General features: G+C 34.1%; 1 protein-coding gene across 3 annotated transcripts; it reads right to left on the reverse strand.

Moving 5' to 3' along the window:
• Positions 1-2,217: 2,217 nt before the first annotated feature.
• On the reverse strand, positions 2,218-7,030 carry LOC122317111 (protein WVD2-like 2). 3 transcript variants are annotated; one of them, XM_043134035.1, is made up of 8 exons: positions 6,829-7,030; positions 5,004-5,490; positions 4,802-4,864; positions 4,063-4,151; positions 3,880-3,973; positions 3,693-3,764; positions 3,354-3,464; positions 2,218-2,812 (listed from the first exon to the last, which is right to left on the reverse strand). In XM_043134035.1, exons 2-8 carry the CDS (start codon positions 5,484-5,486, stop codon positions 2,453-2,455), a joined length of 1,272 nt encoding a protein of 423 aa, XP_042989969.1. In that variant the 5' UTR covers positions 5,487-5,490; positions 6,829-7,030; the 3' UTR covers positions 2,218-2,452. The 3 variants fall into 3 exon arrangements, with proteins under 3 accessions (XP_042989969.1, XP_042989967.1, XP_042989970.1); XM_043134033.1 differs by having other exon boundaries at positions 6,866-7,029; XM_043134036.1 differs by lacking the exon at positions 4,802-4,864 and having other exon boundaries at positions 6,866-7,026.
• Positions 7,031-12,722: the final 5,692 nt, after the last annotated feature.

Raw genomic sequence — 12,722 nt, forward strand, 5'->3', positions numbered from 1 at the left:
TGTAAAACGATAATGTATCATACTCAACTACTACAAACAGGTGCAACGCGCACCGTTTCAACCCATATTACACTAACTCACAACTCAATGTATCACTTAAACAATGAGTACCATTTCACTTAGACAATTAAAACTGTTAAACCCAAGAATTCATTCCTTGCACTTCACTCCATTTTTCACAGCAAGTTTTACACTTAACACAAACACATCATTCCACACAGCATCCATTCACTTGGTGACCCCACTTGGTGGAGTACTTCTAAAAGAAAAGGTCATCACGTTGCTGCTATGATAGACAAGGGGTGTCGTACGGCTTAAAGTATTGTGTACTCATGGGTAGGGCTGGGCAACCAGGCCAGATTTTTTTTCAGCCTGGTCTGGAACCCGGATAACCGGGTTCCGGTTACAGGCATCGGCCCGGAAAACACCCCAGCCGGTACCCAGTTTCTAAAACCCAGGTGCACCCGGGCCAAGTACAGGATTTAAAACCCGGTACCCGGATTTTTTTAAAACCCAAACCCAGTGCCAAAAACGACGCCATTTTGGCACTGGGTTATATGCCCTCTGGCATCTCGATTCCCCCCCCCCCCCCCAATCTGACGTCATCCACTCATCCCGTCGTCGCTGTCATCCTGTCATCGCTTTCATCTGGTCATCCTCAGCAACACTACAAATCAGGTTAGTTTTTGATAAACTCTTCTTCCATTTCGGTTCTTTAGTTTATAGTGTGGTTTTTTTAGTGGGTGTGATTTGTTTGGTGTGGTTTCTGATTTTGAGTGTAATTTGTTTTGGGTTTCTGATTTAGGTGTGATTTGTTTAGGGTTTCTGAATTTGGGTGTGATTTGTACAAATTTTGCTCCTATTTTATTCATGTCTAGTGTATACGTACTGGTTAGATGCTTCAGTATAATTTATTCTAACTGCATTTGTATTGAACTGAGATTCTGTGGAATGTGGAATATTATATGAGGCAGAGCCCCTTGATGCATGCTCTTTAAAGTTTATGCTAAGCTATGGTTTGCTCATTTGTAGAGCAAGTATTCAAATGAAAGGAATACCCAAAAGCAATACAAACAAATATAGTCGACAAAACCTGCAAAGCAGGAGAAACATTGCCAAGCATCTCAGCCCAGTTTCTTTCAACTTGCAAACATTTACCGTGTCCTGCTTCTACTTAATTGGATATTGCATTCTGTATAGTTTGCTGATATACCTCTTTCCTATCGTGCTCCATTTTAACATCCACACATGCACGCATTGTGCATGCCTTTATTGGCCAGACTACATTATCATAAAGCCTGAATTTTTTTATGTGAATAAAACTAACCTCCTTTATTAAAAGGTGATAACAATTTTCTTCGTTTTATCTGAGTGTAATTCTTCTAAAAGCAGGGACTTTGAAATGGTTATAAAGAGCAGTCTGATTTCCAGGGTGAAAGTTCATTATTGGGGCTATGTTCCATTGCAAATTTTCTTCTCATTCAACCAAAAAAAAAATCTTCTCCTCCATATAAAAGTAACGCCTAACCTTCTAGCACCAGCAACAACAATCTTTTGCTTTGGAAAGTCTATCATTGGCTTTCCCTGTGCTCTAACAGCTCCTAAAAGTCCAGCAATTGCAACTCCTGCTGTTCCCTGTAAGGTGAATTGACATTAAAACATGCCAGTAACAGCCAGTTATATTTCCAAATGTTGAAATCAAATAAAAAATTGGCATCAACTATCTAAGATATTTAAATTAGGATTTTTTTTTTAAAAAAAAAAATTACTTTTAATGATTGAAATAATACAATACAATACAATATACCCGGATACCCGGTCCGGTATCCGGTTGCTCAGCCCTACTCATGGGGATGTAATATGTAATAACTTAATAACTTCAGTTCTTGATACCAAAATTGATAGCATAGGCAATGCCCTTAAGGGAAAATAACACAAGCCAACACGGTTGTGGAGTCACACCTCAATGCATCCCATCTCAGGAGCCCAAAATTCAATTTTATTAATTTTCTCTGCCTTTCACGTGCGTTCCAGGCACTTAAATAACATTAGTTTTTAAACAATAATAGTTCCGGGCACTGATGACTAATACGATGCACTACGTTCTGGAATTTCATTCCTTATTAACAACTACAAGAGGTAAGAATATCGAATTTTGGGTCTCATCCCTTACTAATAATTATTTAAAATAAATCTAAGATAAGCAGACTACTACTCTTCGTCACAATCCAGAGAATATTGGATGACTCTTCAATATATAACATGACATGTACCAATAAAGCTAACAAAGCATATACAATTTCACATGAATGCAATCCACTTAAACACAAGTCATTCCTCATGGAAAGAAAACAGGCAGTTTCTCTTCAGTACAACCATAAGCTAACATAGAAAAATGAAGAATTTCTCCCCCCGCTTAGAAATTAGACAAAAAGGAAGGACTCAAAGTACACTAACAAACGACAATGTCTGCATTCGTCTGCTCGTTGATTTTAGGAAGAACTGTTTTTGTTGTCTCCTTTTCCTGCCCAGGATGGTGTTTGACTTTGCAAGAAATTCCATTTGTCTTAGTTCCACTGATCTGACCATCACTTAGGGAACTGTTCAGGGTAGCAAGTTCCTCGTGACAACCAAGGCTATGGCGGGATTTACCTTTGGGAGTGCTCTGTGTAGCAGGCTGCTCATTTTGACTACCAAGGCTGTGGCGGTGTGCTCGGCTGCAAACTCCTCCCTTTTCATCTGTAGAGTTTGTTGCATCACCATAGCTCCTTCTCCGTGTTAGTTTCGGTGATTTAGGCCGTGTCAATGGTAACTGGCATTTAATAAAGAAAGAGGGTAAAGATTTTATATTTCCAAACAAAAGGAGCACGTAAAAAGTCAGTCAGAGTTTGTTTCCAGAAATATTTACAACATGGAAGCACTAAATAGTAAGTATCACGAATTGTATAAGGCAATAGGATTAGAGGATTTCAGCAGCAGGTCTAAATTTTGTTTTTCGGTCAGTAATATATAAAGTAAAACTGTAGAAATATGGAAGTTATCCAGAAAGTACCAAAAGCCCCAAAATTTTTACAAATCACAAAATATAAGTCAGGTCACATCAAAGTATATGGATCACTCTACTAAATCTGGAGAGAAAATCACCTCAAATAGCATATTTAAATCCTAGTCTCTGAACATAAAGCAAAACACATCCTATTCAGTTCAGCAGGTCCCACGATTTCCAGTCTTGGTAATTTACTATTTCGTTAAAAATTGTGCAAATTCAGAAAATTTCTGCTAGTTTTATACACATCGTGGACCTAAAGGTCTTGTGAATAACTGGAGAAAGAGATAAGAAAAAAAAAAGGTACCTTCTTGAGTTCAACCTTCCGTGGAGGGCCTTCATAGTAGAAACTAGGTACCGGTTTTGCCTTGATCACCAGGCCCTTTCTAAGTTGCTTGATGGCTGCTTCTTGCTCTTCCTAGAAATGTTACAATAGATTGTTCGAATAAAGGGGATTATTTCTTGAAAACCTCTTCAAGCGTGTAACAAGAACAAGGAAAGAGCAGAACATTATGCAGCTGTATATGCATGCAAAATGGCATATTAAAAATATAATAGAAAGAAATGTACCTATACGTAAAAAATAACAATAATAATAAACGAAAATAAAAATAAATATAAGAAAAGGAAAAAGAAAGAGATGCACCTTAGTCCTTGCCACATACGCATCTCTCTCTGCCTCCATAGCTTGGTGTTTCACCTCTAACTTTGAGTAAAACTAGGAAAAGGGGAAAGATAACAAAGATAAATGACATATTGGATGTGATATAAATCACTGATTAAAAGCAGATCACACAATGCAATACAGAATTACTAGTTCAATTAAAGTATACCTCCCTTCGTTTCTCTGCACGATCAGCACTTCTAAATGATGGAGCTGTTCCAATAGTTACCCTAGATTTAATTGTTCGCACAGATGCAGCAGTACTATGCATGGCTAAGGATAATGCAATCCAAGACACGTATTAAGTTCAGAATTCAGTCAAATTTAAAATGTTAAAGTCATAAAAGGATACGAAGAAGCGACAGAACAACTATCTTCTTCATCATGATGCTTGCTGATATAAGATTGCAAGGGCTTCCTTAGGGACAGAGGTGAGTTTGGCTGAAAATAAATGCAAAATTTTCCACAATTAGTGCCATCTCTAACTCTACAATTGTAATATGCTAACATTACCAAACAAAATCCAAGATCTTTCAAGTCTCTAGGTGCGAATCCCACTACATAAACAGCTATTTCAACAAGATATACATATTGAGGATGAAATCAGATCCATAAGATAAGTGTTCTGCTGGGTTAAATTCAAATTAAACCAAGCACAAGAGTTTAAAACATGCAAATCAAACCTGACCAAGACCCATAAATTATTTTTCTCCTTTCAGCGCATGTTCAAAAATCAGGTTAGAAACATCAACAATCGAGCTTCTAATTTGAGGGCCAATATAAAACCCATTTAAAACTTTTTGAAGAAAGTATTATAGAGTTCCAGATGTGAAAGAAGAGGGTCAGGGTGAGTAGAAATAAAGATGCATTGAAATGAAAAGGAAAGAACATTTCACCTATTTTTGGATATAAACAATGTTGAATTTAATTTTGCAGGTAGAAGAGAACCAATATTACAGACTACAGATTCAAAGTTAAAACCAAAAATAGCAAACCGTAATTGGTGCTTCTACTAAAACGAACCCCCAATCAAAAAAGAAAAAACTAGAACCAGAAGAAGTAGCAAACTGTAAATCTATATTACAGGCTACCGCATGATGGAAAAGACATAAGCAAATTCTAACGTGTCCATCTTTGAGTTTGCCAGCCACAACCTACCACCAGAAAATTTTTACAATTTAGGCCACATCAACGTATATGACTCTCATTGAACTCACTAAATCAGAATTGGTATCCCATCTCAAAGAAAGGATAGCTGAAAAATAACACTAAGTTAGAATCTTTTTTATTTACCTGTGAATTCTTTGTAGTTTGAGGGAAATGCGCATTGTTGGCTTTCGGTGAATAGGTCACACCATTAACAGGACTTTCAGACCCAACTGTATGTGTGCATACACCACGCCTTTCAGTTGCCAGTGAAAATGGCTGTGGAATAGTGTAGATACGCCCGTTCCCTAGAGCAGCAGATCTTGATGCATGCGGGCTCAACTTCATATTGTCACTGGGTTTAGAAGCCCCAGGTCTCTCAGATTTCCCCTCAGGCACACCGGGATCAAGATTTGTGCTTTTAACACCTAATACTTCTTGGTTCTCATGGTATTGGTCAGCAACTGAGTTTTCTTCGGTACATTCCTTCACCTCATAGTCCTTTGCTTCAACACTATCTTCTGAAGTTTCTGGAGCAAAATGAACTTTATCATGAGAAACTCCATTTGAAGCCACCACCACACCATTTGGCTTCTTTTCCATGTGTAGATCTGTAAGGTCCCTTCCCATTACACTGCATAAAAGGTTATAGCCGAGCATCACGATGGTTCAGGAAAGTGACAATATTACCATCAAGAAAATCACAAACGCTCTTTCTATATGCTAAAGGAGAAAATAGAAGACCCCACAAAATAATAAAGCATTTCAGCTCATCTGTAGTTTCAATTTATGTACAGAGCAATATCTCTCAATTAACGAAATAACAGCTGCCCAACACGTTAGATTTGACAGGACACGCTAATAATTCTAGGAATCTTTCCCTTTCCTCATCAGAACACCCAATAACCACCACTTTATTTAGATTGGTTTTTAAAGGGCTCATCAACTCCTGCAAACTAGATACAAGCATCTAAGAACCCATAAGAACATATGAGACTACAGTTAGAACACGCAAAAGAAAATGAGATCTTATTAAGAAACACATATCAAGCTCAAAGGCAAGAAACTTAAGTTATGAAAAGAAAAAATGCGCTGATATTAATTTGATACTGTAGTCTCTAACAAATATGTAATTAGCATGCCTCCTTACATAGCTGTTAACTCCATACCATGCCGAGAAAACGCAAAAATTCGCAAGCACATGAAGGATCACTTCAATAGACAACTTTGAGCTATGAAATTGCGCGTAAAAGAATACTTAAATTTTAGTTGTGTGTGTGGGTGTATATAAAGAATACTCGTCATTTTTTCCTTTTCCGTTTAGATTTCCCTTTTCTTTTCAATTTGTCTCAACATTGAAAAGAGGAAAGAAAACACAGGTACTCCAAAGTACAATTGACAGGAAGAAACTGCCGTATCATCATCTGGAAGTTCCCAAGGAAATTTCCAAATAAGCAAACAAAATTGCATGTTTCCAATGAGAAAGATTACACGAAAAAGAAATAACATAAAAACATATTCTGCAACCGTAATCTAATTGATAGGTATGAGGCGAAAAAGTAAGTAATTTTACAAAGCATTACAAAAAGTTTTTCATTTCTCAGTTAACAAGAGTGAAAAAAGAGGCAAAATTTCAAACATCAGCGGACTCAAATTTCAAATAAAAAAAATATTTTAAAAAAAAAACCAAAAAAGAAAACATTCATTTCTCATCTAAATATTGCAATCTGAGAAAAAACATTCACCTAGAAAAAATGAAATGAATTGAAAACGTTGAGAAAACAGTAAAAAGCGAAACCCAATAGCTAATATGAATGAGAGAGAGAGAGAGAGAGAGAGAGAGAGAGAGAGAGAGAGAGAGAGAGAGGTCTCCTAGCTCAGCATCAAGCAGCTGAATTGACAGACACCGACTTGAGAAATCAAGAACACCCACATTGCACTTAAAAAAAAAAAACAAATATTTGAAACGCACCTCAAATTAGCAAGAAGTGTGAGAGAGATTTGCTTACACTTTCCGGTCCGATCTGACAAGATCTTCTTCGACAGCCTCTCACTCTCGCGCTCTCTCTCTCTCTCTCCCTCCCTCTCTCTCTCTCTCTCTCTCTCCCTACCTCCTTGTCGTTGGGCTAGAGAAATAAACAAAGACAGGGAAACTGATTTCCTATGATTTTCTCTCTTATAGAGGCTAGAGCTAAGCTTGTTCAAAATTGTTTATATACATAATCAGTTTTTTTTTTTTTTAATTTTTTAACTTTTTTTCATTAAAATGAGATGAAAACCTCACACCGTTAGGTAACTTCCAACTATAATGTTGGTAATTACTAAAGAAGGCCAACGAATTGGCTCGATCTCCGTTAAAAAATAAATGATAAGATTTGTCTTGGTGGAAATAATAACGGGACAGTTTCTCAGTTATTCTCTATTTATTAATGACTTATATTAATTATAAAGATTTTATTTACACTCATTTTATCTTGATTGTTGTAACGAGAGGTTTGTTAGGAAATCATCTTCTTTTCACGTATTTCATTTTCTATTATTTCAATAATATATTTATTTATTTTAAAAATAAATAAATAAAATAGCAAGTTTCCAACATGGAACCCTCTCACGGGGAGGGAGGATGAATTACACTTCTTCTTGTTACTTTGTTACCTCTAGCAAGATGTCCATAACGGGAAGATTTTATTTATGAATGTATACATATGCAGTTCTATGATTCGGGCTGGGCGGTTTGAACGCCGTCTATTGACGGTGCTGTTTTAAAGACTTTTCCCTTTACTCCAAGATGCTACAGCCTACAGCTACCGAGGGTCCAGAAGGTAATTTTATTTTTTTTTTCAAATATATTTTTGAAAACTTTTAAATATTTTCAAAAATCAAAATAAAAATCATAAATTAAATAAAATATATTTCCTAAACCATTAAATTAAAAACAAACAAACAAATCGGTGAGGATACTCGTGGCCCAAACAATATTCTATTCCAAAATATGGAATAGTTTTATCCCGTTCAGACTTTCGATGTCTCTTTGTCGGATATTTTTCAAACAGCTTTGTAACTCATCATTTCAGATACCGTATATTACAATTATTTTATTTTTATTTATTTTATTTTATTTTTATTAAATTAATTAAATTCGTCTTCTCATTATTTCTATATTATATATTTACTAATGAAAAAAATAAAAATAAAAAAAGAAATTATGTGTATTATATGGTATGAAGATAAGAGGTAGAATTTTTCTTTTCCAAATGATTGCCTACTTCTGTCACAGTAATTCTATTTTTAAGTAAGTGTATAAATTATGTTTAGTAAAACATTCATATGACATAACTTGATTTAAAATATAAGTTTTATAATTTAAATTTTACAAATCAAATCTTACTTTTTAAGTAATTTAGATAACATGCTTTACACACCAACTTGAAAATAGCATAACTCTACGATATTGCACCCAATGTATTTGCACTGATATTTTAAAATAGAAAGTACTTCTAATTGCAACTAAGCTAGCTCCTCTATTATTGAGACGGTAAAATTAAATTCTATTTTTTCAATCATTGAGAGTGAAATATAATTTTGTTTGTAATACTCGGTCACATAAAAGGATGGCTACATGATATTAATATGCATTAAAAATATCCTTGATACTATTACTATTGAAAATGAAAAATAAGTCCAAGTGATTTTGCATGTAGCATATCTTTTAGGGTTGTGCATTCAAGATGGGTTTTTTTAATCTTTTTTTCTTTTTTTGTGGTTCCGGTCTAGTATTCAGAAATTCAAGTTCATTCAGATAAGTAAATGCACAAATTTTACCTAGGCGGGTATTCAAATTTTGTACCCGCCTCTATTCAAACGTGAGTATAGTTATGTGCAGGTATCGAGCTGATGCCCAATAACCGTAATTGAGTTTCACATTTTTTTAAAAATTGACTTATAGATAAAGTTTTGTTTTTGCAACTCCTATTCAAAACGATTTTTTAACAAATCCAAGTATCTGGTTACAACCTGAATAATGAGATACCTAGATTTTTATAATCAAGTACTTGCCCTGTTATGCTTGAGTTAATCCGAACAGGTACCCTGATTGTTATATAAACTTAGATACAAATCCGGTACTTATAAGCTATAACCAAGTATATGGATCCTCATCTAGGGTTATACCCTTCATATCTTTCAATAAGCGTGCATGAGAAGTGTTACTTCTACATACAATAAGATGTTATATCAGATAAACTTCTAACATAATTGCATGCGTTTAATAAATGGACCCTTCTACTAGGTGTGCTCGTTAGTGCAATTTGATTTTTATTTTAAACATCTTTAAACATTTAAAAAAAATACAAATTTATTAATAATAATTTTTTTAAACATTTGAAAAAAATTAAAATGCACTAACGGTCAAACTCAGGGACAAGCCCAAGGGCAAACTAGCATTATATCTTTATTTCCAAACTATCTAATAACTATTTTTTTCTAAAATTTATTCTTCTAATAAAACAGGTCTAAACCTTAGTAGAGAATATGATTATTTATGATGATAATTACATATGATGAAACTAATCATTTCACGTACCGAATTTTGGAAGATGCTAAATATAATAATTACTATCATATTAATTTAGGAAACATGCTGATAGAAATTATATCTATATATATGTCAAGTTAAAAGCATAAAATTTGGCAATAGCCAAAGCATAGCTTTAAAAAAAGTGACGGACGTACATGACTTAAAAAGAGAATGTACGAATGTACAGTGGATGAATAAATCGCACCACATAATTTTTTTTATTATTTTTTTTTTTTTCAGTCCTGATGAAAGAGTGTAAATGTGAAATTTATAATTACAATCTTGTACGAACTCATGATGCTTCTGACACAAGAAGTTCAGAATGGCGACCTTGTGCACCACATGCATTCATGCATGCACTCTCCCTGTCAAAAGATAATTCCACTGCCAAGCAGACATGACCATGATAATTAAAGATGATCGTCTTTTTCAAATTGTTAAATAATCATTAATCATCTACAAAGTTTAAATAGCAAAGTAGGGACAAAGTTAATCCTACAGTTTTATTTCCCAAATTTGTCAACCATTCCAGACACTTCAAACTTATAATTCAACATAAATTTACTTAATCATTTAATAATTGTGTTAAGGATGTAAATCTCCTCCACGAGTCGTAATTGGAGAAAGAGTCATTCACAGCCTACGAATACAGTCTAGAGCAATGATATGACATCTATACGTATATCCATAATAGTAAATAGAAAATAAATACATTAAACGTAAATAGAGAGTGAGACATACATATTTACGTAGTTTGACTCAAGACTTATATTTTATGGGTTGTTTGTGATACAAATCTAATATAATGAGAATATTTTATAGTATCTCATGATCTATCATATCTCACCATATAAATGGGGTTAGAGTCCCTTTAATTCAAAGAAGATAAAAAACTGTGTCTCGTTTTTTTTGAGTTTGAAGAAGAAGCTCTCTCGTGAAGTCGCCCAGTCGTACCCATCTTTCAGTCGATCTGATCAATTTTATTGAGATCCTGTCAGTGATAGGTGAAGAGTCAGCTTTATGCCACTTCAAGTTGTCAATCCCCCTTTTGTCTGACTTATATGACCTGCCTATTTTCCTTTGACACTTTGCTTTAATTCGTCTTCTCATTGTTTCTTCTTACTTCCTAATGACCCCCCTCATGGACTGACCTGGAGTATTATACCTAAGCCTGCTATTTTTATCCCTTATATTTATAAACAAAAATGGTGGCCACTAGGTCATATCGATGTTAAGAAAAATATAAATGATTAAGTTTATACCTTTTTAACAACTTAAATTTTTTTAGATAAGTTGTAATTTCACATGATATCAGAGTAAAGATCTTGAATTTGAATCTTTGACTTTGCACCACCCTCATTTAATTGAAGATAAATGATACTTGCAGTAGCTAGTGTGTAAATATTGCACAATCACTTTGAAAAAAAATGAATAAATATGAGACTCACATGAAAAAAATTAATTTATTAATAGTAGAACCTACCATTTTTCAAAATGATTACACGACGCTTACACACTTCACGACTATATGTAACATTACTCAATTATGTAAATTAAATATATTTTTACTATCAATTTACACTTTATGAGATAAGTGAGAATTTTATAATTGATTCATCTAACTCATATCTATATATATATAGGTTTTGTGGTTTTTTTTTTTTTTTTTTATTCAAACTTAGTATTCTACCCTTTGTTGTCCCCATATTACAACACAATGAGTGGCAGTGGCCCTCCCTTTGGTGTAAAGGATTTATTTTTGCTTACCCTCATGTTGGGCTCCCCCGCCTGTTGACAAACTCAATGGCAGTTGAAACTTCAATATTACAGATGGGGCATATATAGGCATTAAGAATTTACGGGCACATGCCTTTTGGTTTCATTAGCAAATCTTATCAAATTCTTTCCAATAATTTCTAAGCTGGGAAAACTTCAACAGCAGTTCAACCCTACCTAGCTCTTTAACAAATGATGACATAAATATTGCTATTTATGGAATAGAGTAATCCTTCGTATAATTTGAGGGTGTGGAACCCTACCTACTCCTTTTAAAAAAGGTGGAGTCAACCATTATAAAATAAGGTTTTTCATACGAGCTCAAGATTCGTTCATTTTTTTTAAAAGAAATGTATGAGATTTGTATATTTTAAGATTATATAATTTTTGTATAATGATATTTACAGTTTTAAAATATGCAAGCATCGTATATTTTTTTAAAAAAATAAAAAATGATTTGTACAAACTCACCTTGAAAAATTAAAAAAAAAAAACTATTATTTTTTAGTGGGATCCATTTTTTTATAAAAGGTTTGTGTAGGGCTTGTCTATTTTGAATTTGTACCTTATATTACTAAATTAACAAAGTAGATAAATATGAGATTCACAAGAAAAAATTATTCTTTTAATAGTAGACCTCACATTTTTTAAAGAAAGTGCTTGAGGTATGCATATCCTAAGATTATATCAAGCATTTTCTTTTTGAAAAATATCATTATAGACTCTATTTGGATGCTAAGAGTATCTTAGATCAAATGTGAATAATATTGTAATAGTTTGTGAATAACAGTATAATAATAGTGAATAATGGTGAATTGTTGGTAAATAATAATGAACTGTTTATAAAAAATAGTAAAGTAGTCTGAGAACAATTTAGTTTCCAAAAAAACCCTTAGGCTATATATGATTTTTTTTTAAAAAAAGTCATATTTTACGGTACTATTTGTCTGTGATTAATTAAAACAATGATAAACATCACATGGTGAGTGGAACTGAAGCTTTTAGAGCGGAAAATGACTAACGTAAGTTATTTTATGCACCCATCATGGAAATACAATGTTGATGTTGTGTTTCATGAACTAAGCAATTCCACAAGGGCCCACTTCAGAGAACCTATAAGATGAACAAAGAGTGGACTCGGCTGAAACTCGTGAGTCCACCGATGCCAAAGTCAGCTGAGAATTCTAGTTTGTGTAAATAAGAGTATCCAATCATTTTTTGTGGCAGAGATTGGGGTATTTATACATGGATTAGACCTTGTCTTCGAGGGAGAGCGTGGGATTCCAAGTTGTATTTGGGTCAAACCTGTCTCTTCCTTAATTAGGTAGTGTCCTACCATATCGTGATTGCGTGGTTTCAGGGGATAGCTGTCTCTGGCTGTCCACGATAAGGGAGGTCATAAATGCGACGTGCCCATGGCTGCCCACGCTTGGGCAAGTTTGACTTCCGGTATGCCACTTACCTTCCTGCCTGATGTGACCCCGTCAGGCTCCAATTATGGTAATGGCCTTGAG

The sequence above is a fragment of the Carya illinoinensis genome, chromosome 7, assembly GCF_018687715.1.
Source record: "Carya illinoinensis cultivar Pawnee chromosome 7, C.illinoinensisPawnee_v1, whole genome shotgun sequence".
NCBI lineage: Eukaryota > Viridiplantae > Streptophyta > Magnoliopsida > Fagales > Juglandaceae > Carya > Carya illinoinensis.